General features: G+C 41.4%; 2 protein-coding genes across 7 annotated transcripts in view; one reads left to right on the top strand and one right to left on the bottom strand.

Moving 5' to 3' along the window:
- WASHC4 (WASH complex subunit 4) overlaps positions 1 to 16411 on the bottom strand; it is a 71839-nt gene extending 55428 nt beyond the window's left edge. The window contains exons 1-2 of one of the 5 annotated variants that reach the window (XM_070254584.1): positions 16195 to 16411; positions 2983 to 3190 (exon numbers count right to left, since the gene is read on the bottom strand). Coding sequence is in view for 2 of the 5 variants with exons in the window: in XM_014736782.3 (XP_014592268.1) it covers positions 2607 to 2667 (61 nt within the window). In the remaining 3 variants the exon portion in view is untranslated. Of the gene's footprint in view, positions 1 to 2075; positions 3273 to 16194 lie in introns of those variants that run through there. The other 4 variants (XM_070254585.1, XM_014736782.3, XM_023631816.2 and 1 more) reach the window with 4 other exon arrangements.
- A 106-nt stretch (positions 16412 to 16517) lies between these two features.
- The window catches only part of ALDH1L2 (aldehyde dehydrogenase 1 family member L2), a 58174-nt gene continuing 50061 nt past the window's right edge, over positions 16518 to 24630 (top strand). For both annotated transcript variants that reach the window (XR_011433802.1, XM_001498616.5), the window contains exons 1-2: positions 16518 to 16689; positions 24393 to 24537. Coding sequence is in view for 1 of the 2 variants with exons in the window: in XM_001498616.5 (XP_001498666.3) it covers positions 16642 to 16689; positions 24393 to 24537 (193 nt within the window). In the remaining variant the exon portion in view is untranslated. The remainder of the gene's footprint in view (positions 16690 to 24392; positions 24538 to 24630) is intronic.

Here is a 24630-nt window from a genome sequence, read left to right as displayed (position 1 = left end):
AATTTTCAAAGCAGTAGGTGTCACCACACACAGGGATACCATCTTAAGACTATAACTTTAAAGTACTACGAAAAAGTCACTATCCCATTTACCCTGAAATCTAGAGCTTTTAAACAATCTGAATATGCCTCATGCAACTCGATGTCCTGATTCTGTTTTAGTCATAAACAACTTTTTTGCAAAAAAAAAAGACTCAAGACCAGAATCAAGTGCAAAAATCTTGTCACAGAACACAGATTCTATGTTGTCATAGAAGTAAAGTTTTAAAACATAATTCTTAATTCTATACACAGTAAACCGTTTAAAAATACACCTAAATATTGTTTTTAAAGTGGGTTTAGACTTACTTCATCATAATGAATACTATTCCTCTGTTGCCCAAAATTTACGAAGATTTTAATTATTTATCATAATAGAATTGGAAAAGCCAGTAAAGAATACTAAGTACAGAATAGTGTGCTGTTCTTTACAGAATTTACACATTAACAGATGACTCTAAAGAGTCCTTAGAATAAACTGGACAAGAAAGGTAGCCCTATTTAGCAAAATTAATGAAAGTAAACACTCCACCTTATACATAAGAATTCCCTACTTATTTCAAAGGCAGCAAATTCAACTCCAACTCAGTTTCTTTTATTGATGTGAATAACTTTCTTCAATCTTTGCCTTCTTTAAAAAAGTAAAATTTTACTCTCCTCAAATTAGTAATTCAAAGCCACCACAACACAGTACGTTCTGACTCTTTAAGGATAAAGACCTAGCTCCCCATTCTGCCTTGGTTTGCAGCTAACGCTCTGAACCAGGTGGATCAGTTTAGTCGATCAGTGTTCCTATCTCATTATAGCACTAATCCAGGCAATTCTGAAAAACAGTCTAGTTCAAAAGTTAATGAAAACCAGACACAGAGAAGTCTTCTCTTCTCTACAGCTTAAATTAAAAACCGCGTAACATTGTCAGAATCCCAAGGACACGTCTAATTCTGTTATGTGGGAAATGACGAAAGCTGCATTCAACCGTCACATGAGTTCTTAATGACAACACTAGAAAAACACGCCAATAAATTACTCATTTGGTCTGAGAATTCACAAAGTAGTAGGCAATACATAATCCATAATAACATCAAAGTTCCTTGCTGATAAGATAATGAATCGGTGTAAAATTGGTAAAAGTTAAAATAAAGAGATTTGAGTAAGATTCTTCAAGAGTAAAATTCCAAACACCTCTTTACATGCTTATCTCTTCCAATACACGGCATTCCTTGTTTTATCTTTGTATCTCTAATACCTAGCAGGGTGCCTGCTCCGTCTGTTGAGTGAATCAGATCATTTTACTCTAAGTTGAACCATTTTCAAACCCAACAATATATTTACATCCCAATTTTTTGAAGATACTAGAGTAGGGGGACTTTGTCCATTAAACGTCATACATGATAAGGTGCAGTTCACTTTATAACAGTAAACACAGAATCTTCTCCATAAAAAAAAAATTAAAGAATTTTCTCATCACCAAGATTGTTTTTTATGCTGCATAAGAGCTATTATCTCATGGAACATTTTGTGAAAAACTACAAACCATTCTGAATTAAGCTCATACTTCTTTGAGAGGCTAATAAAACCTAACTACATGTAAGTTTGTACATGAGTCTGTCTTTGTAAAATTCAGCAAAATTCACATGTGATTTTTCAAAATTACATTCAGCTTTTGGAGAAAACGCACTAAAAAAACTAATTCACAAGCGGTATATCCCAATATCTCTTATATCATTTATACAGATTAATATCACCAAAAATAAGAAACAGATTGCCAACTTCTACTGATCTTAGAGTTTCACTAAAATAATTAGATGGCCTCTAAATTTTGCTGCGTGGAACTGAACTTGTTAGATTCTTTCGGCTGAACTTCTAAGTTAAAATCAGACAATTCGATTTATTGAAGCAAAATTTGCAACAGATCTGCTGGACTGTTTGAAACCTTTCTGGCTGCAATGGCAACTACAGGACATCCCTAAAAATACCACTAAACGCAAATAAAAGGCATGGAAGGAGATAAATTGACATTCACGTGTTCATTTTTACCGTGTGAAGGGTTCTCTTTCGCTATCTTCTACGGTACTAAGAACGGGAAGGAAAACACGCTCAAACTTCCAAAAGTTGGTTTGGGAGGAAAAGAAGAAAAACAGGAAACCGAAACAGGAACCCGGAGCTCAGCCTCTTCTAGAACTGAACGCTCGAGGGATCTGGCGACAGCCCCCAGGAGGCCAGGGGCTGGGCCGGCCTCAGCTCCCCGAGCTGCTCGGCCTCCATGGACGCGCCCCGCCCGGCCTCCCTCCGCGCAGCGGAAAGTGGACGCCGCGCACGGGGACCGCGGGCTCCCCAGGAGAGTCACCGCCCCGAGCGCCGAGCCCTGACCGGGCCAGCCTGACCCGCCATTGGCGGGACCCCGCAACCGCGAAAGTCACGCTCCAGAGCGCATCCCTCTCCCACTGCAAGGGGCAGAAAGGGTCCCGACCCGGACGGCTGAGCTGCCACCGCGACGCAGAGCCCTCCCGCAGGAGCGCTGCCGGGGCTCAGGCGGGCCGGGGGCGGCCACCCCTGCCGCTCCCTTACTCTGTGAGCCGTCGTCAACGCGGTCGAACTCCCAGTCTGGCGACAGAGTCTCCACCGCCATCACCCCGGCGCCTCCCACAGTCACAGCCCCAACCAGCCCAGGCGACGACGGCCGCCTCACCCCGGAGGCTGTCACACCACGTGACTTCCGGCCACACCCCCGCCTCCCCTCGCGAGGGCTGGTTGACCGTAATGCCCCTGCGAGCCGCGGGGGCCGCTGGGAAAGCGAGTCCTCCGCGGTGGCCGGAGGCGGCCGCCATGGCTGTTCTCGCCGTGTCCTCCGTTCCTGCTGGGGCCTCGCCACTGTTGACTTCTCTTCTCATGCCACAGCGATAGCTTCAATTTCGCCCTGCTGTCTCGAGGCCATTTTTAATACCTGGAGTGTTGCTTCCTCAGTCTGGCCTCAAGGGACAAAATTAATGGAGGGAGGGCTTAACAGGAAGGCGTGGTCCTCGAGGAAGTCGCTGTCCAGGCGCTTCTTCCAAGAAGCCGGTGTTTCCAATGCCCTCCCTGTCGCTTCCATCGGAGTGCCTGCCGCTCTCGTCCTGCGCGTCCTGTGCGGATTGTTCTTGAGAAAAAAACCGCTGTGAGAGAGGAGAAGTTACTTTAAGAACACCCCAGCGAGGAATTTTACTGCTCTGCCTACCCTGCGCTCACCGGCTCTCCACGCCCTCCTCTTAAAAAGCCAGGGGGAAGGAAGAAGCGCTGGTTAAGTGTTCTAAAATGCTCCCACCTGCGAACTGGCTTTTCAGCGAATCGGGATCTGTGTTACCCAGTAATTCTACGTGTACACGGATATTTGCACAGCAATATTCATTGCTGCATGGTTTTTAATAGGTACTAACAGGAAATGATCTAGGTGTCCATCAACAAGGAATAATTACATAAAGTTTAATACATCCATACGATGAAACACTAGATAGTTGTTAAAAGAAATGAAATAGATTCATAGAGGCATGAGAAAGTGACGGGAAGTAGTTGCAGAATAATAGGTATCTGTGGTTACATTTATATTTTTATATAAACGTGTATGTACATATGTGCATGTAAATGCATAGAAAGAGAACTCAAATCGGACTAAGGACAGTGATCAACTGGAAGGAGTATGTGCTGGCGGTTAGAAAGTGGATTTTCAAGTTTTGTTGTGTGTACCTATGTGTTTTTTAATCTTTAACAATGAGAATTTATTAAGATCTTACTTCTCTAATCTTTAAAAGGAACCAAAATAATAACTTAATCAAAGCAGGTAAAAGATCTCTTGAAGAGCCTTCCCTGAGGCCCACGAATCTGCGGAAGGTCGTATATTTGAGTGCCCACTGGGTACCACAGCACCATGCTAGATGCAGAGATTATTATGAAAAAACAGGCAGACAAGAAAGTTGGATCCAAGATGAATCTCACTGGGCTAAAATCAAGGTGTTGGTAGGTCTGCATCCTCCTGGAGACACGGGGAAGAACCCATCTCCCTGCCTTTTTCAGCTTTCATGCATTATCCAACCTCTTGCTTTTGTCATCACATCTACCACTGACTCTGAGTCTCCTGACTTCCTTTTATTAGAACCCTTGTAATGACACTGGGCCCACTCAGACAGTCCAGGATAATCTCCACATGTCAAGATGCTTAATTTAATCACATAGTCAAAGTCCCTTTAAACATGGAAGGTCAGATATTCGTAGGTTTTGAGGATTAGGACATGGGCATCTTTGAGGTCCTATTACCCAGCCCTGTACATACAGAAAGTCTGCTGATAATTCCAATACCTGGATCTCCTGTGGGGCTGTTTTCTATTGGCTGCTTTGTTTTTTTTCTCTTGATTTTCCATCATTGGGTCTTGTTTCCTGATATACCTGCTAAACTTTCTAGTGCATCCTAGTCTTCATGCATGAAAATCATAGCGATAAGTTAAGGCTCTGAATGATGTTATCTTCATCCAGAGAGGAAGATACCATTTCTTCCGGAAGGCTGTTAGAGCAGATTACTTCAACCCAGTCTCGGATTATTCTGATTCAAAGCTGTGTTTCTGTCTCTGTGAGGGCTGGTCTATTTCCATATCACATTAATCCTACGGTGTAGCTCAGCAGGGGGGCTTGGCAGGTCCTGCCAAACCTCTGCTAGGCTTTTCAACCTCTCAGCTACGGCTTCTGCTACTCAGCCTCTTAGAGTCTCAGTTTGCCACTTACGAATCAGCAAATGCCTTGAGGTGAAATGTGGTGCCAAATGTCAAGCTCACCTCTCCGGACCGTCCCTCCTGAATCTCAGTTCCTCACATCCTCAGTGTCCTAGGTCTCCAATGCCTTCAAAAATATTTTTATTGGGGCTGGCCCCGTGGCCTAGTGGTTAAGTTTGCGCGCTCTGCTGCAGGCAGCCCAGTGTTTCGTTGGTTCGAATCCTGGGCACGGACATGGCACTGCTCATCAAACCACGCTGAGGCAGCGTCCCACATGCCGCAACTAGAAGGACCCACAACGAAGAATATACAACTATGTACTGGAGGGCTTTGGGGAGAAAAAGGAAAAAATAAAATCTTAAAAAAAAAAATTTTATCAATAAAAGCAAAAATGGACAAATGAGACTACACCAAACTTTAAAAGTTCTGCCCATTAAAGGAAACAATCAACAGAGTGAAAAGGCAACCTACAGAATGGGAGAAACATAATTGTAAGTCATATATCTGGAGAAAGGGGTTAATATTCAGAATATACAAAGAACTCCTACAATTCAACCATTAAAAAAATGTAACCCCATTTAAAAAAATGGGCAAAGGACCTGAACAGGTATTTTCCCAAAAAGATACACAAATTGCCAACAGGCGTAGGAAAAGATGCTCAACATCACTAATCATTAGAGCAAGGTAAATCAAAATCACAATGAGATATCACCTTACATTAGGATGGCTGCTATCAAAAAAAAACAACAATACTACTCAGCCATAAAAAAGGATAAAATCGTCCCATTCACAACAACATGGATGGACCTTGAGGGTATTATGTTAAGTGAAATAAGCCAGATAGAGAAAGACAACTCTGTATGACTCCACTCAGAGGCGGAAGTTAACATATAGACAAGAGAACCGATTGGTGGTTACCAGGGGAAAGGGGGAGTGGGGGTAGGGCACAAAGGGTGAAGTGGGGCACCTACAACATGACTAACAATAATGTACAACTGAAATTTCACAAGGTTGTAAACTATCATAATCTTAATAAAAAGTTAAAAAAAAACAACAAAGAAAATGACAAGTGTTGGCAAGAATATGGAGAAATTGGAACCCTTGTACACTGCTGGTGGGAATGTAAGATGGTGCAGCTTCTATGGAAAACAATATGGAGGTTCCTCAGTAAACTAAAATTAGAATTACCATATAATCCACTTCTGAGTATATATCCAAAGGAATTGAAAGCAGCATCTCAAAGAGATATCTGCACACCCATTTTCAGTGCAGCCAAGAGGAGAAGCAGCCCAAATGTCCATCCACAGATAAATGGATAAAGAAAATGTATATACGTACAATGGAACATTTTTCAGCCTTTAAAAAGAAGGAATTTCTGGGCCGGCCCAGTGGCATTGTGGTTAAGTTCATGCACTGTGCTCCTGCAGCCCAGGGTTTGTAGGTTCAGATCCCAGGCTGAGACCTAGCACCTCTCATCAAGCCATGCTGTGGTGGCATCCCACATAAAATAGAGGAATATTGGCACAGATGTTAGCTCAGGGCCTATCTTGCTCACCAAAAAAAAGAAAGAAAGAAAGAAAAAGAAGGAAATTCTGTCATGCATGAACATGGATGAACCTTGAGGACATTATGCTGAATGAAATAAGCCAGTCACAAAAGTACAAATACTCTGTGATTTCACTTACATGAGATATTTGGAGTAGTCAAAATCATGGAAAAGAAAGTGGAACGGTGGTTGCTAGGGGCTGAGGGAAGGGGGAAATGGGGAGTTGATCGGTAGGTATAGTTTCAGCTTTGCAAGATGAAAAAGCTCTAGAGCTGTTCCACAACAATGTGAGTGTAGTTAATACCACTAAACTATATACTTAAAAATGGTTAAGAGGGTAAATTTTATGTTTTTTCACCATATTTAAAAAAATTTTTTTAAAGATTTAAAAAAATATTTTACCAGCTCTTCTGGTTGTTCTCAGCAGGAGCGTTGTTCTGATATAAACCACGCAGTCATAGCCAGCAGCCCTGAAGGCTTTTCTATTTCTGTTTTTAGCAAATATAGTTGCTTATTTCCCTGCTTCCATTCTCTTGCCCCTCCAGCTAATTCTCCACTTCATTGTTAGAGCTCAATTTTTGAAATACAATCAGAGTATGCTACTGCCTTATTTAAAACATTATCAGGGGCAGGCCCTGTGGCGAAATGGTTAAGTTCACGCACTCTGCTTCGGCAGCCCAGGGTTTCGCCAGTTCGGATCCTGGGTGCTGACATGGCACCGCTCATCAGGCCATGCTGAGGTGGCGTCCCACATGCTGCAGCTAGAAGGACCCACAACTAAAATATACAACTATGTACTGAGGTGCTTTGGGGAGAAAAAGGAAAAGTAAAATCTTTAAAAAAAACAAACACTATCAGTGGCTTTTCATCATGCTTACAGTAGAATAGCATCTATAAAAAAGCCTGCTACCTCACCAACAACATCTTCAGTTTCTTTCCTTTTTGCTCATTATGACCCAGTGGCATCGCTCTTTCTGTTCCTCCAACAAACTGAGCTCTTTTCCACATGAAGGCTTTCACACATCCTGTGCCCCCTTTTTGCCTGGAAATTTTGACCCCCACTGGCCATCAGGCATATCTCAGATTAAACATCACTTCCTTAGTGAGGCCGTCCCTGACTACACAATCCCAAATAAATCCCTTTTATTTACTATATATTTTTTTCCTCTATAGCTCTTATCAAAATTTTTGATCATTTAATTATTTGGAGGTTTATTGGTTTAATCCCTATCCTTCCCTCCAGACTGACTATAAGCTCTAGAAACATCCAATCCATGTCTCTTTGATATAGTTCAATGCCAAGTATTTGCTTGGTACATAGACTATAAATATGTATTTGTTGAAAGAGTAAACCAACAATTGTCGTTTTTTCAATTGCTCTGTAATACATATTCATTTTGCAGGAAAATTATTTCCTCTTAGGTCTTCAGTGGATGGCACTGTTTGTTCAAGAATCTCTAAGTGTAAAAAAAATCACTTAATAGAATGGCTTTTTGGATTGTTTGTTTCTTCAATCAGTATTTAATCAGGACCTCCTCTGGTGGACATGTGACTAAAACCCTTCAAAGAGCTCGGTTATCTGGTGAGAGAAACTATTAAGATATTTTAACTTAGGGATTGACAAAGTTCAGTGGGCAGATCTGCTATCTGCTTTTGTAAATAAAGTTTTACTGGAACACAGTCATGCCCATTTATTTGCATATTGTCTCTGGCTGTTTCACAATACAATGGCAGAGTTGAGTAGTTGCAACAGTGACTATATAGCCACAAGCCTAAAATATTTACTCTCTGGCCCTTTAAGGAAAAGTTTGCCCACCCTTGTTTTAACTTCAAAAGAGCAAAATGAGCAAAAACATATATTTTTATATACAAGCTATGGCCTAAAAAGTGGGTTGAAATAACCTAATTTGAAAAGTATAGCTACCTTAGAAAAATCTTATAATTAGCATATCAAGGTAATTGACAAGTATACTCCCATGTCCTTGTCAGGAGGCATTGGAGGCAGCCTAAAATAGTTAAATGAACTGTACAGAGTTCATTGACCCCCCCACCTTCCAAGGACACTGGGCCTGGGCCCCACACAAAGGAATGTGTCTGGACTCAGGGCCAAAGATGGCCACTTCAGCCTTGACTCTAAGGCACAAGTTACAAAAAATACATCCTGCGTCATGTTCCTTGTTTGAGCTGGCCACCCCGAAGGGCACCTGACAGGACTTTAGAAACATCCCATCCATGGGAACAAAAAAGATAAAAACACCCCATCTGTGGGAACAAGAAGAAATAACTCAAAATATCCAAATGTCTAAAACCCTGAGTCAGAACCCAGAGAAACCTTAGGATGAAAGGGAGTCACAGGCAGAGAATAATTGGAAGTCTTGCTGAGGAAAGGACACGTGGCCTCAGACCCGGACAATTGTCACTCCCACCCACCGTACGAACTGTTGGGACTTCCCTGGCTGATTGTGGTGTGGATGTTGTAAGTTGCTCCCCTTTATCCCTGTTCCTCATTCTGTTTCCCTTTATCAATAAACTTTGATTGCTTAAACAACCAAGTAGCCTTGGCGGTACCTGTCATTCCTTGCCCTTTGCCGTTGCAGGAAACACGAACCCACTTGCAGTTAATAACTGAGAAAAGTAGACAAAATAGAAGACAAATAACTTTTTAAAGATCTGAAAGAGAATCAAAGCAGGCAGAAACCAAAGGAGAATTTACTAGCAACTGGTAAGAAGTATGATTTGTGGCTTTTTGCCTGACAGTGTCCCTCACCCCTTCAAAGCCAGGAGGGAAACATTGCCATCATACTGGCTCAAGGTGGTAGCAAACTGAGTTCAGGGTTGTTGGAGGAGAGCTGGAAATTTGGGAGGAATCCTGAAGCAAGGGACCCATAGGAGGGATGAGATCCAAAATCCGAGTATAAACTCTGCCCAAATCCATGGCCGACCACTAACCTGCATGCAGGGGGCCTGCTGAACCAGCTGTCAGGAGTCCTTGAAAAACTGCTGCACCGGATGTGAGGTGTGTTTGCTGCCATTTGACACACATATTCCCCAACAGGTGTGCACCTCGGGGAGCAAAAGCTGAAGCCCTGTGGGTTTATGAGAGCAGAGAACAAAGGTGGGACTGCCAGAGCAGCTTGAAATTCAGAAGGGAAGGCGGATAGTCAAGGGAACTGCAAAGGGAGTGAACCCCCAAATCTGAGCAAAAACATTGGCCAAATCTTTGTCTACATGAAGAACCGAGCAGAAATATAAGCTGCTGCACTCTACAAGGTTTGAGTCCAAGCAAATTTCCTTCTTTCTAAGTCAAAACCCCAATAATTTTCTTAGGAATATAGCAGAATCCAGGGGCCAGCCCGGTGGTGCAACAGTTAGGTGAGGGCGCACATTCTGCTTTGCCGGCCCGGGGTTCACCGGTTCGGCTCCTGGGTGTGGACGTGGCACTGCTTGGCAAGCCATGCTGTGGTAGGCGTCCCAGGTAGAAAGTAGAGGAAGATGGGCAAGGATGTGAGCTCAGGGCCAGTCTTCCTCAGTAAAAAGAGGAGGATTGGCAGCAGTTAGCTCAGGGCTAATCTTCCCCCCCCAAAAAAAAAAAAAAGAATATAACAGAATCCAGAGTGTCAGTGAATTTGGGTGGTTTTTTTTTTTGATGAGCAATAAAATATAATTAACCAAAATTTGACATAATAGGAGAAATAGATAAAATTATAGTTGGAAATTTTAACACTTCTCTCTCAGTATTTGATACAAGTAGACAGAATATAGAAGAATATGGAAGAGTTGAATGATACTCTCAACAACTTGTATTAATTGATATTTCTAAAACATTCTACTCAACAATGGCAAAATAAATATTTTTTCAAGTTTATAAGGAATACTCAGCAAGATTGGCCATATGGTAGGCCATAAAACAAATCCTAATGCATTTATTTATTTTTATTTTTCTAATTATTTTATTGAGGTCATAATGGCTTACAACATTGTGTGATTTCAGATGTACATTATTATATAACAGTATCTGTATAGACTGCATCGTGTTCACCACCAATAGTCTAATTTTCACCCATCACCATACATATGTATCCCTTTACCCCTTTTGCCCACCCACCCCACCCCCTTCCCCTCAATGCATTTAAATGGATTGAAATGTTATAGTTATATTCTCTGACCACAATGGAATTATATTAGAAATCAATAACAGAAGAATCTCAAAATCCCTAAATATTAGCACAAATCTCAAAGACATTATGCCGAATGAAGAAAACCAGTCTCAAAAAGTCACATACCATGAGATTCCATTCATTTGACATTCCTGAAAAGATAACAGTATAGTGATAGAGAACAGATCAGTGGGTATCAGGGTCAAGGAGTGGTTGGGAGACATGACTACAAAGCGATAGAGCAAGGAATTTGGAGGAGGGATGGGGAGTGGAACTGTTCTGTATCCTGATTGTGGTGTTCCTTACATGAATCTATCCATGTGTTAAAACTCATAAAACCATGTGCCAAAAATAAAATCAATTTTACTGGATGTTAATTTTAATATATCTAGTAGTGTGATTGGCCTTTACATGCATTTGGCTTCAGGATTCAAATGATGTCAGGTCTTGGATTTTCACTGTTTTTTTTCTATCTCTTCCATGGTTTTTGCTACATTCTTTAGGTTCCATATGCCAGCCCTTGGCAGCTTCAGGTTCATGTCAGGACAACACCAAATCTAGCAGAAGAGAGAAAAAGAGCACACTTAACCGATAAATCAGACAGAAATCCCAGAAATGTCTTGCTGGCCTTGATTAGCTTTATAGGACATTGTGCGTACAATCAAACCAATCATTGTAATTGAGAGGATAGAAGGGATGCATTGATTAGCTTGGTCTAGATCGTGCATTCCATCCCTGGATCCTAGGCCGGTAAGGGGGGAGAGGTAACTTCATGGGAGTCACATGGCCTGAGAGAGAGGGAGAAGCAGATCCCCAGATGAAAACCAGGGTACTATTATCCCAAGATGTATACTTAAATAGTGGGTAGCAAAAGCAGTGCACGGTCATTACATTAACCAACCATTTGGTCATTTGCAGTCAAGCAGACCACACTGTTACTATTTACCAGGTACTGGAGCAAATAATTGTTTATTTATTACAATAGGATGAGTTTTTTAAAAAAAGAATCACCATTTCAAAATTCCTTTTAGAACAATTTCATTATTTGGATGTTTCTCATGTTTAGGCTCCAGGATAAAAGAACTTCTAAGATTTAATAATAGCTAATATTTATTCCTTGCTTATTCCTCTATTTCTCCCACTCCCTCCATCTTCCTGTTCCAATGGGTCACTAGGTTAGCTGATCTTATTTTAACACTGTCTTTCAAATCGATCACTTTTTTCTTCCCCCTCCCACCCTGTACCTAGGATTACTCGCTTAGCCTATGGCAGTTTCCCCTAAGTAGCGTCCATTGTCACCTACCACCTTCCATATTGCTAACAAGAGCATCTTCCTCAAATACGACGTAATTAACCTCACTGTACTGCTTAACTATGCTTCAGTGAGGAAGAAGACCAACATATTGAGTAGTTATCCCTGGACTGTGGGATTGGCAATTTGATGTTTTTGTTCTTTATACATTTCAGTATTTTACAATGTTCAACAACGCAGAAGAAAAAGATTCCGTGCTTTGCATCCCCTGCTTGGCATGGTAAAGAAGATCCATGAGACCCTGCCCCACGTCTCCCTCTTTGCCTACTCCCCTCAGCCCCGTGAACACTCCATTGTAGCCCAGATGCTCACAAAAGGAGCTCAAAGAAGTCTCTTCCTGGAAGTGCCTTGGAGGCCACTGTAGGGGATTAAGGGCTCTCCTTCACTCAGAGGGTCCCCCCACGCCTGCCTTTTATTTTTTAGTGTATCAGGCTTCTTCATAATATTTCCTTTGTGTATTTAGCTTCTAAATAAAGGTTTAAAAGTCATTATCCTAGCTACCATTAAGGAAGTGTTTTCTGACCCTGCCGTGCTCTTTCTCTCCTTCATGACTTGGCACTTGCTGTTTCTAGTTCCTCTGATGCCATTTCCTCCTCTATCTTTTGGCAAACTCTCTCCCTTTACAACTCAGCTTCTGGGGCTGGGGGTCAGGGTAGGCAGGATGTTAAATGTTTGCTGAAGTCCTCCCTCATGACCCAAACTAAGTCAGTCACTCCTTTCTCTCTGTGTTCCTCAGCCTCTATTCAGTCACTCAGTTCATTTATTTCTCCATTCCATAAACTGTATTCAAAGTGTCAAGAACATTGTGTGTCAAGAATTGTGTTGAAAACTGAGGTGAAAGTCGATCAGCACCCTCACTGGCCTTCAGTTAGGTCCTCCAGATTCGTGTTTCCAAAAACTCTGTTTCATCTTTGATAGTACTGATCACACTTTGATATTTGCCATTTCCTGCTGGATTGTAAGCAACATCTGCCTCATCCACCTCTCTATGCCCAGCATCTACTATGGTGCCTACAACATGCCGGATACTCAAAATTATCCATTGAATAACTGTCCTTAAATTTGACGTGCAGTTTTGTGGGAACAGACACAAAGGAGCAATATAGGAACTAGGAACGTCTATCTTATCTGAGGCCACAGTAGAAGTTGCCTAATCATTTTTGTTCTGGTCGTGTTGTAATCCCCAGAATCTTTTAAATGGTCTTTTTGCAACTATTTCCTTTTTTTGCAACTTCTTGCAACTATTTCAAGAAATCTGAACCCCCAAATTTTCATCTCAGATGAGGATAACTTGCTTTCAACTTTGCTTCTTCAGCTTTCTCTAGACTAGTCACTTTTTCTCTTATTTCCCTTGTCTCAGCAAAGATGTCTTAGGAATGTCTGCAGACACGGTGCTCCCTTGTACACCGGAAACTGGGACAAGCAAAGAACATGCCATCTTTTCCAGCAATTTCCATATCATTATTTAGAAGAGTATTTCATAATTTAATAATTATGAAAATCATAATTTCAAAAAAAGTGGTGATTACACCAACTGTCTTTTTGTTATTGATCTCTAGCTCAATTCCACTGTAGCCAGAGTCATACTCTACAATTTAAATTTATAGGCTAGCATATGGTGAATTTTTGAAAATTTTTTATATGTACTTTAAAATGTATATTTGGTAGTGGGGTACTTCCATATTTATTAATTAGGTCAAGTGTGTTAATCATATCATTTGAATATTCTGCATCATTGCTAATATCTTTTCTGCTTCTATCAGTTATTAAGAGGAGGATGTTAAAATCTTCAGTTATGGCTGCAGGTTTGTCTATTTTTTCCTGAAGTTCTGATAAGTTCTGCTTCACAAAATTTGAGGCTATCCTACTAAGTGTATACAAATTTAGAACTTTTACATCTTCCTGTCAGATTAACATTTTCTTTTGGTTACTGTTTGAGTGGGTTCTTTTAAAATTCTCTTTTCTGAATCTTCATAGTTTATGAATCTCTCTTGCAAGAGTGTTGTTTTTTAAGGAATCTGATAATCTTTGCCTTTTTAATTAACGAATTTATAAATGGGTGAACTGGTGGTTTTTGTTTAAATAAATTGAATAAAATTTTTAAAAAGAAAAGAATATATAAAGGCTGATGATAATCCCCCAAGTTGCTGAGAAAATGAGCACTTTTGATACCCCACCTTGTGGGTGCCATCTGGTTATGCACATCAGTGTTTAAACTCCTTCCTTTAGCTCGACCCCTTTCTGAGGTTGAAGACTGAGGTCATTTCCTGAAAGCAGCTCAGGAGAGCGGCTAGAAACAACCTAATGTCCACCAGCAGGGATAGATTAGATAAATGACATTTACGACTCTCCATGGAGTATGGGGCAGGTGCTAAGAATGAGTGCAGAACTTTACAAGTGAATAGAAAAAAATAAAGCATTTAGTCCATTTTCATTTACTGTAATTACTAGTATATTTAGCCTTAAATCTAACATCTATTTTTTCCATCTATCTCATGTTTCTTTCTCTCCTTTCTCGCCTTCTTTTGGATTGATTTTTTTTAATCATTCTATTATCTTGATAGTTGATAGTTTTATATTCTATTAACTTGGTAGTTACACATTGTATTACTACTCTTTTAGTCGTTGTACTAGAGATTACAATATGCATCCTTAACTTATTAATGCCTAGCATAAATTAGTACTTTTATTTTTCCAAGACAATGCTGCAACCTTAGAACACTCAAACTCCACCTTCTCTCCCTGAAAATCAAATGCTATTTTTGTCATGTATTTTAATTATATATATTTTTGAACTCCATGAAACTTTATTAGAATTGTTTTAGAGAACTAATATTCCCTTACATTTGCCCTCACATTTACCTTTCTATTGCTCTTCATTCCTTCATCTCTGAGCTTCCATCTGGGATTATTTTTTTTCTGCCTAAAGAACATTCCATTCCTCCAAACCCTCCAAACTTATCCAACAATTTTTCATTGTGGTCTGTATATTTTCATATATATGAAATATATATATAAATATATAGTGGATAGATATATCCACAAGATTTTCTTCTTATTCTTCTTCATATGGTCAAAATTCACTTAAATTCACTCACATATTTGTCTTTTTTGTTGGTCTTCATTCCTTCCTGCATTTCCAGGCTTCCATGAGGGTAATTTTCCTCCTGTTTGAAGGATACTCTTTAATATGCCCTTTATTGTGCTTTTGACAAATTCTCCAGGTTTTTGTTTCTAAAAATGACTTTATTTCATCTCCATTTTTGCTGGGTATCAAAATCTAGATTGGCAGGGCTTGTTTGTTTGTCAAACTCTCTAACTGCATCTGGCGTAACCTACAATTATCAAGAGGATTGCACTTTTGGTTCTTAAAAACAAAAGTCTTAGGCATCATGAATATTTCATTGTATGTGAGTGAACATAAACTCATTTTCTAAAGTTAGGAGTTGGAGTATGTCACTATGGAACCCCCAGTGAGGAAAAACCACACTCCTTGCCCACTCCTCCCAGTTTGCATAGGATCAGAACAAATAAAATGAATATCAACATTTGGAAGCTTAAAAGAAGCAAGAAGTCACAAAAGGCAGTCAGGAAAATGAGTGGAATTGGCAAAAAGCAGTTGCCAAAGCAAAGCACTGGAGATTTGCCGCAATTCTCCAAGCTTTAAAGATAGTTCTTTTTGTCTGCTTCTTATCTTCTTAAACGCATTCATTCATTCATTCACTCATTTCCTCTCTCAACAAGTATTTCTTAAGCTCTGCTTAATGCTAGATAGTGTATATCCTGATAAATCAGACATGGACTCAGCCTGCAAGGAGCTTCCAGTAGAGCTGAAGGTACATAAGTACCAGTAACAGATTGAGACATCATAAGAGATACATATTCAGAGGAGTGAAAGATTACTTTGGGGGAATAAGGAGGTTAGGGAGGAAAGAATCGAGAAAAATGCCTCCAGGAGGCAGCATTTGAGCCTTACCTTTAAGAAGAGAAGGAATTTGGTCATGCTGGGATGGGGTCAAGGGACAGCTGACAAGCTTTTCTGATAAGCATTGTCCAGGAAGGAATGGGCAAGTACTACGGTTAAGCTGAATTACATGTGCAACAGAGCAGCGAGAAACGAGAATGCCAAATTGGAGACGGCCTTGAATGTCAGGTTAAGGAGTTCCGTTTGAGACAAGTGCTCAGCTAAAGCATGTCTGAGGGTTTCTTCTAGAGAGAGGAGGGAGAAGGGTATCTATCTATCTATCTATCTATCTATCTATCTATCTATCATCTCTCTAGGACCAGCTCTGTACCAGGCCCTTTGTCAAGGCTTTATACACAGTCTCTCATTAAATCCTCTTACCAGCCGACAACATAGGTATCAGGATCCTTAGACTGTAGCGAAGGTGCCCCCACGCCTTACCTTTCATAGCTCGACGCACACTGACACGCCTGATGTCTTCTCAGGCCTGTATTATTGACATGACTTGGGGTGTCAGATTGACCATTGAGACAGATCCCTGTGTACCTCAGAGTTGAGTAACTGGGAGAAGGTCCCACGGCCAGTAAGTACCTGCACCACCACTGGAACGGACGCAGCCGCCTGGAGCGGTCCCTCTGGCAGGTCACCGGCACCACACGCTGGCCCGGGCCCGCGGCTCCCGGAGACCAGCGCTCGCCCCGCCCAGTCGCACGGGATTGGCCGCCGGATCCCGGCCAGCTGACGGGGCCGGGCCGGGCCAGCTGAGGGGGCGGGTCCGGGCGCCGGGGCCCTGGGACTCGCCGCGCCGGGAGCAGCGGGCTTGGAGGCTGCAGGCCGCGCGCGGGCTGAGCCCCCCGCCTGCTGCCGGCGAGAGCGCGCCTCTCCGACATGCTGCGGCGCGGCGGCCAGGCGCTCCGGCGCTTCTCCACCGGCCAGGTGAGTCGGGCCTGGGCGGCGCTGGGGGTGGACAGTGAGGTTTAGACTTTGCTATAAGCCGAAACAATGTTTTTAAAATTGGAAGACTGCGGAGAACGATCCAGAGAGGGTCCTGGATGGGGCTTGTCAAGCAAGCCATTGTCTTCTCCGGGGAAGCGGCTGAGGATGCGGCTTTTGAACATCCGAGGTCTGGCTGGGATTGATAGGGTGGGAACAGTCACTTGGCAAGGGGGACAGAATCGGCTTCTTTTCCTTTTTGCCTTTCAATCGTGAGATCCCTGGTTACGAGATGGAGCCAAGGTAAGGACCGAGACCGTCTCCTGGAGGAAAGTAGTATCAAGTCAGCCGGGTCCTCCTTGGCGGCTGACAAGTGTGAGCGCTCCCAGCTGGCATGCAGGGCCCATTCAGATAATGGCACTCAGAGTTGATGGCCGCAAGCTCATTATTCCTGAGCTGCAGGCGGCAAGATTTCTAGGATTACCAGGCGCTGCAGAAGCAGGCAGCGCGGAACATGAGTAAACTGTAGCGCAAGAAGCGAGCCCCGGCTCAGCCCCGCGTCTTGAAATTGCATCAGCTCCTCCAGAAATGGACGGAGAGCGGACACGTTGCATTTGGCGCTGCCTTCAGTCCTTCGGGGGCCTCAGAGAGATGCCTCTCGGTGTGTAGACAGACTCCAAGTTGTTTAGGGAAGAAAACAAATCCATCCTATGTACATTATCTCTTTGGTAAGAAATAGATATTTGCTGTGTTGTGAAAGAATTTGCTTCTCGATTTGCCTACTCTGCCAAAGCCATATGTGCATGTGTGCATATCCAGATGTAAAAAACTTGGCAAGAGAAGTCTTGACTCGCACCAAGAACTGGCCCAAAGTTGCATAAATGGAAAAGCTTTTGTTCCCCAAACAATGAGAATTCACTTTAAATTCTAGTTTCTTTGGGTGTGTTTACCTTTTTTTAAAATAAGGGAAAAAGAGACCTGCTCTAGTAGGCTTTTGCTTGCTCCCATAAGCAGTGCTCTGGACTCCTCCTTAGCTTTGTCCCGCCACGTGGCACATGGGAATCTGGGTTGGATGGCACAGAGAGCAAGGGGCTTGTGCCTGCTCATTTTATTGGCCCCCTCTGTCAAACCTTTCACTGAATTCTCTTTTTCTGGAGAGCAGAAGGAAGTCTTGAAGAATGAAAAGATTACAATAGTGGGGTTTACATAAGATTTCAGTAATAAAAGCTGGACCTCTAGGCAGCCCGGTGGCACAGTGGTTAACTTCACACATTCCGCTTTGGCCACCCAGGGTCACCAGTTCACTTCCCGGTCTCGGACCTGGGCACTGCTCATCTAGCCGTTCTGTGACAGATGTCCCATATATAAAGTAGAGGAAGATGGGCAAGGATGTTAGCTCAGGGCCAGTCTTCCTCAGCAAAAAGGAGGAGGATTGGTGGCTCATGTTAGCTCAGGGCTAATTTTCCTCAAAAAAAAAAAAGGTGAACCTTCCAGGTGGTAGATGGCATAAACAAGAACGTGCGTGTGAGGAAGCATCAGGCATGGTCAGGGGTCGGGGGCCTGAACCTGACAGTACCCAGGAGAACATATGGAAGAGCAGTGACATAACGGCTGGGAAGAGGCAGGTCCTTCAGTGGCTGAAAGGAAGATGTAGAATGGTAAGGGAAGAATTTTGGATGTTTTACTCCATAGAAAATGGGATCCATCCTTTGGATTGTGTTCTGTAAGGACTGTTCAAAATCAAACATGGCTGATGGGAGCGTAAAATGGTACAGCCACTTTGGAAAACTGGCAGTGTTTCATAGTTAAACAAATACCTATCATATGACCAGCAGCTTCACTCCTAGGTGTTTACCCAAGAGAAATGAAAACGTATGTTCACACAAATACCTATTTGTGAATGTTTAGAGAGGGTTTATTCATAACCACCAAAAACTGGAGACTGGTTAAATATCCTTCAGCTGGTAACAGGATAAACAAATGGTGATGTATCCATCCATACAATGGAATCCTACTCAGAAAAAAAAGGAAAGAACTACTGATGCACACGACAACAAGGATGAAACTCAAATGTGTATTCTAAGTGTAAGAGGACAGACTCAAAGAGCTGTGTATGATATGATTCCATTTACCTGACATTTTGGAAAGAGGGAAAACTGTAGTGAGAAAACAAAGATCAGTGGTTGTCAGGGGCTAGAGGTGGGGGAAGGATTCATGACGATGGAACACGAGGAAATTTTGAAGGTGATGTATCTGTTCTTTATCTTGATGGTAGCAATGCTTGTATGATGGTGTGTTTGTCAAAACGCGCAGAACTAGGGGCTGGCCCGGTGGTGCAGCGGTTAAGTGCACACATTCTGCTTCAGCAGCCTGGGGTTCACCAGTTCAAATCCCGGGTGTGGACATGGCACCACTTGTCAAGCCATGCTGTGGCAGACGTCCCACATATAAAGCGGAGGAAGATGGGCACAGATGTTAGCTCAGGGCCAGTCTTCCTCAGCAAAAAGAGGAGGATTGGCAGCAGATGTTACCTCAGGGCTAATCTTCCTCAAAAACAAAAAAACAAAAAAACAAAAACCTCACAGAACTGTGCACTGAAAAGAGTATATTTTACCTTATGTAAATTATGCCTTCTTCTTATAAAACTAAAAAATTCACACAGTGCTTTTGGGTTTGGTATTAAAGCAGGATCGAAGAAGGATGAAAAAAAATCTCTCAGAACCGAGCGAAATCTGAGGGGAAAATTAGTTTATAACACTTCCTAATAGAATTAATTTTTTCATTCTCTATCTTAAAGAAATGGACTTAGAAATATCTGATGATTTCAGCTTAGTGATATGGCTAGATCTTTTAAATTAATGCAACTATATAGAGCAATAAAACCCTTTGTCAGTTATTATTGTCTGCCTCCAATATCTTGCCTGGCTCACTGCTTCTTGATTTCTCCCCATGGTGGGAGTTATTTAGCCCTCGTAACTATTTGGCACTCTGTTATTTAGCTTCTGCTGCCACTGTCTGGGACAAATCTGGCTGGTGGCTCTGGGTTCATAGCCTGGTTCCAGGACTTGAGGTTACCTTATGATCCAGTTCAACAGGTTGGACCCTTCCCCTGCTTCTTGGAACCAAGTTCTGACTTTATACCCTAGTTCTAGCGATCAGGTCCTTAACTTATTTCCTCATTGCCTGACCCCTTGATTTGGTGTCTAGTTTGTTTTTAGGATCTCCAAATTCAACTTCAAGCCATATTAAATTGTGTATTATGTACCAAGCACTTTGTTTAAATCCTGAGGATATAATAATAATAATAGATAGCACAGACATAGCACATAGTATGTGCCAGGCACTGTTATAAATGCTTTATATATATATATATATATATATATATATATATATATACTCATTTACTTTTCATGACATCTCAGTGAGGTAAGTACTGTTATCATGCCCATTTTACAGATAAGGAAACTGAGACCCAGAGAAGTTAAATAACTTTTTCAGAGTCTCACAGCCAAAACGGATAAAACAATAAACAAGCAATAAATAGTTCCTGCTTTCAAGGAGTCCACAGATTAGTGGGACAAATGATTAAACTTGTGTTTAGGTAAAGAATAATGAAACCCATAGAATAAATAATAATATGGACAATAATACAGACAGACAATAATAAAGATCATGCACCTAAAAGGAAATATAAATGGACAATAAAATATGAAAAGGCACTCAACCAAACTAGTAATCAAGGAAATGCCAATTAGGACAAGATATAATTTTTCACTCATCAGGTTGGCAAAAATCATAGAGTTTGACAATATCGTGTGTTGGCAGGGATGAGAAAACAGTTCCTCAAATTCTCTAGAAGCCAATTTGATGCTATCTGTTAAAATTTAAGTTTAACACATAGACACAGAGATTAGATTGGTGGTTACCAGAGGGGAAGGGGGGAGGGAGGAGGGTGACAGAGGTGACAGGGCACATGTGTAGGGTGATGGATGGTAATTAGTCTTTGGGTGGTGAACATGATGTAGCCTACACAGAAATTGAAATATAATGATATACACCTGAAATTTATATGATGTTATAAACCAGTTACCACAATAAAAAAAAGTAAAGCAAATATAACTCCCTCTAAAAAAAATTCAGTTTAAAAATGATTGTACAATTTCGCTTGTAGAGATCCTTTACTATCATTTTTATTTACCTAGGTATTACTTGTGGTATAATAATGATAATAATAGTTAACATTTATTGAGCATATACTATTGTCTCACACTGCACTAATACATTACATGCTTTATCCCACTAAATCCTTATAACAACTTTATGAGATAGGTAACAATTATTATTTCAGATCTTAATTGACAGAGGCTCAGCTCAGGATCGTACAGCTGGTGTTTCAGAAAAACAGTGGGCCCTGGGGTAATAACTAGTTAGAATCTCAGGGCCGCCACTTAGTGGCTGTTTGACTCCGAGCTGTATCTTAACCTCTCTGTGTTTTAATTTCTTCATCTGTAAAATCAGTTTAATAATCTCAGTCTCTGGGAGCCATTGGGCAATCAAAATGTGAGGATATGTATGAAATACTTGGCACGCACTAGGATCTCTTGAACTGTTTGCTGTTCTTTCCACCCCTCCTTCTGGACCCAAACTCCCCAGGGCAGAATCTTTTTTGTAGCAGGTGGACACACGCTGCCCATCAGCAGGGATTCTGAGATTTTACTGTGCCTGGGAGTCAGTGGAGAGCTTGTTAAATGCAGCTTCCTGGGCCCGAGAGTCTGACTCACTAAATCTGGGGTGGAGCCCAGAAATCCACATTTTTAACATGTCCTCCCAGCGGATTCTGCCAACACGGGCAGTGAGTTCTCAGGCCATATTGGGAGAAATGAGACTAGGGTCAAATAGCTCAGTCTGGTTTTTTGGAATTATGCTAACTCATGACAAACACTCTTAAAATCATAGAATCTGAGAATTTCTCAGGGTTAGAAACTCACCTCGTCGCTTCAGCTTTGGTCTAAGCTCAGAAAGAGCTTCAATGACTGTAGTATTGCCAGAGATGCTGACGTGGTTTCTTTAAACGCTGTCCTTCTGGGAGAAGGTTGAATCTGGAACTGTACTTCAAGTAACCAGATCACAGCTGAGCAGCACATTACATTCGAGTCAGCTCAGCCTCCTGGCTCTTGTGTGTTTTAAGAGTAGTGTTTTAGACGTCTTAAAATATCTGGCGTTGGTAATGGTATGAGATAAAGTCAAGTTTTTTAAAATAGCCAACTTGTTGGTTGTTTTTCAAGCAACAGCACTAACTACAGGATTTGAAGAGAGAATATTTATGGAACGTTTTGAGTTTTTGATGAGAGGAAGTAAAATGATCGTCATTATCTGTAGGCGAATTGTGCTGTGGTTAGAGTTCATCTGTTCACTTGTGAGTGTCTGTTAGACGTTGAAGCTCTAGGCTCTTTTGGCTTAGAAACTTTGGCTGGCCCTGAAAAAGAATTTTTTAAACTAAAACCTTAACTGTTCAATTATCAGCTCAATTGCAAGGAAGGCGTGAACTCATAGGCTTTTAAAGTTAATGCCTAAAAAGGAATGCCCTTAATAAAATGGAAAATAAGAGAAAATTGTTTCCTCAAATCAGATTTTCACAGTGAGACTTTACTAATTTAGAATGGTTTTCCAGATCATTAAAGAATCCCGTTTAGATTGAAGGGAAAAAAATTCTAAATCCAAATCGTGTGGAGCCATCTTCTAAAACGGAGGAATGAAAGGTAGGAGGAGTTCTGGGGAGCTGAGGTTGGTCTGTTACCAAGATGGGAAGCGCATAGGAAGTCATGACCCTCTGATTACCGTCTCTACACCCACAATTCCACATCTCACCCGCTTCGCCTGATGGCATTTCATCACTGTCTTAACAATCATCATGTCAACGTGTTACCTCAAGCCTTGTGAAAAGGCTCCATTTTGGGAGAATTTACAGAAGGTATAATTGCTTAAAGACGTAAACTTCTTAAAAACGTCAACCCCTTTAGTGATACTCTCTTCTATGTGGTGTTTATATGTCTTAATAATCGCTGTATTTTTGTGCATCAATGTTAATCTTCTAAAAAGAATATGGAAGACATGGCTAGTGGTAGCTCATTTTAGTTATTTTAAGTACATATGTGGGCTTTGGAGTCAGACAGACCTGGGTTCAAATTCCAGCTCTCCCTCTTTTAGCCAGTATGACCTTGGGGATATACTTGACATTTCTAAGCTTGGGATTCTTCATTCATAAAATGGCGCAAAATGTGGGACAATAAAACAGGATAGTTGTGTGGATTAAATGAAATGAAATGATGTGCAGGTCTTAATTCTTTATCTGAAACCTGTGGGGCCAAATGCGTTTTGAGATTCAGAATTATTCACATTTTAGAAAGTTAATATGGTACATAGATAGTACATGACATACAATTCACAGCCGGGTCTGGGACAGTATCTGTAACCAAACACATTGATTTTTCTGCAGCAAAACATATAAATATTCATATAATTTTTATAAAGACTGTAAATAGCATTATGTCAATGCAGGTCAGGTTGGAAGCCAATTGAGTTTGTGCAAACTTATAAGAAAACTATAAGGACTATTGGGAACATTCCATTAGATCAGTCCAAGTTTTGAGGTCAAATGAGTTTAGGCCACTTACCAAGGATTTTGGGATTATGGACTATATGAGAAAACATAGAATAGTGTCTAGTATATAGCAAAACCTTTAAAACATTATTAAAGCTCTTGGTTAAACAGTGCTCTGTGTCAGACACTGTGTTAAACCTATTGCGTATAAAGTCATCTATTTGAATCAAAATTGTGTGAGATTGGTATTATTGTTATTCCTATTTTACAGATGAGGAAAAAAAGGCAAATAGAAGTTGGTTACTTGTTTAAGGCCACACAACTGATAAGGGGTAGCACTAGGTTTTGACTCTAGGATCTGCTTTTTTTTTTAAAGATTGGCACATGAGCTAACATCTGTTGCCAATCTTCTTTTTACTTTTCTTCTTCTCCCCAAAGCCCCCCAGTACATAGTTGTATATTGTAGCTGTGGTCCTTCTGGTTGTGCCATGTGGGATGCCGCCCCAGCATGGCCTGATGAGTGGTGCCAGGTCTGCGCCCAGGATCCAAACCAGTGAAACCCTGGGCTGCAGAAACAGAGCACGCAAACTTAACCACTTGGCCGCGGGGCTGGCCCCTAGGATCTGCTTTTGACCCCTATGTTATACTAGGTGTTAGCTCTTGGCCTGTTTTGGAGGTAAGAGATGAGGCCATTTCTTATTTCTATATTGCAGGTGCATAAAAGCATTATCTTATTGAAGTAGATCTTGCTCAGAGTTAAACACGTCTTAACTGTGAAACCTTCACTTATTTGTTAACATCGGGCCTCATTTCACTAAGGAGTTGAAGTGGCTTGTAAAAATATATGTAATCCCAATAATTATAATGAATAATCAAGGAAATTAGAGAAAAGGGAAAATGATGAATACTGAAATGTGAAATTATTTTCACTACGGTCTATAGATGATGTAGTCGGGATTCAGTGTATGTCAACAAAAATTTTATTTTATAGACCTTTGCACCTTTTGTAGTCCTCAAGTCATCTTGTATGATTGAAAAAAGAATGTCTATTATCCATATGTCTTCTATCTGTGCCAACACCTGTCATCATTGAACTGTTTCACAGGTTTATTTCAAAAACAAGCTAAAGTTGGCACTCATTGGTCAAAGCCTCTTTGGACAGGAAGTCTACAGCCATCTCTGCAAAGAGGGCCACCGAGTCGTGGGTGTGTTCACAGTTCCAGACAAGGATGGAAAAGCTGACCCCCTGGGTGAGTGTATCTTGAGACACCTGGATCAAGGACTCTGCTCAGGCCTTTCAACTATCCAGCCTGGGGCCCAGCTCAGAGCCCTCGTCCCTCATT

This window comes from Equus caballus, chromosome 28, assembly GCF_041296265.1.
Source record: "Equus caballus isolate H_3958 breed thoroughbred chromosome 28, TB-T2T, whole genome shotgun sequence".
Taxonomy (NCBI): Eukaryota; Metazoa; Chordata; class Mammalia; order Perissodactyla; family Equidae; genus Equus; species Equus caballus.
This window is presented reverse-complemented; position numbering and strand designations above follow the sequence as displayed.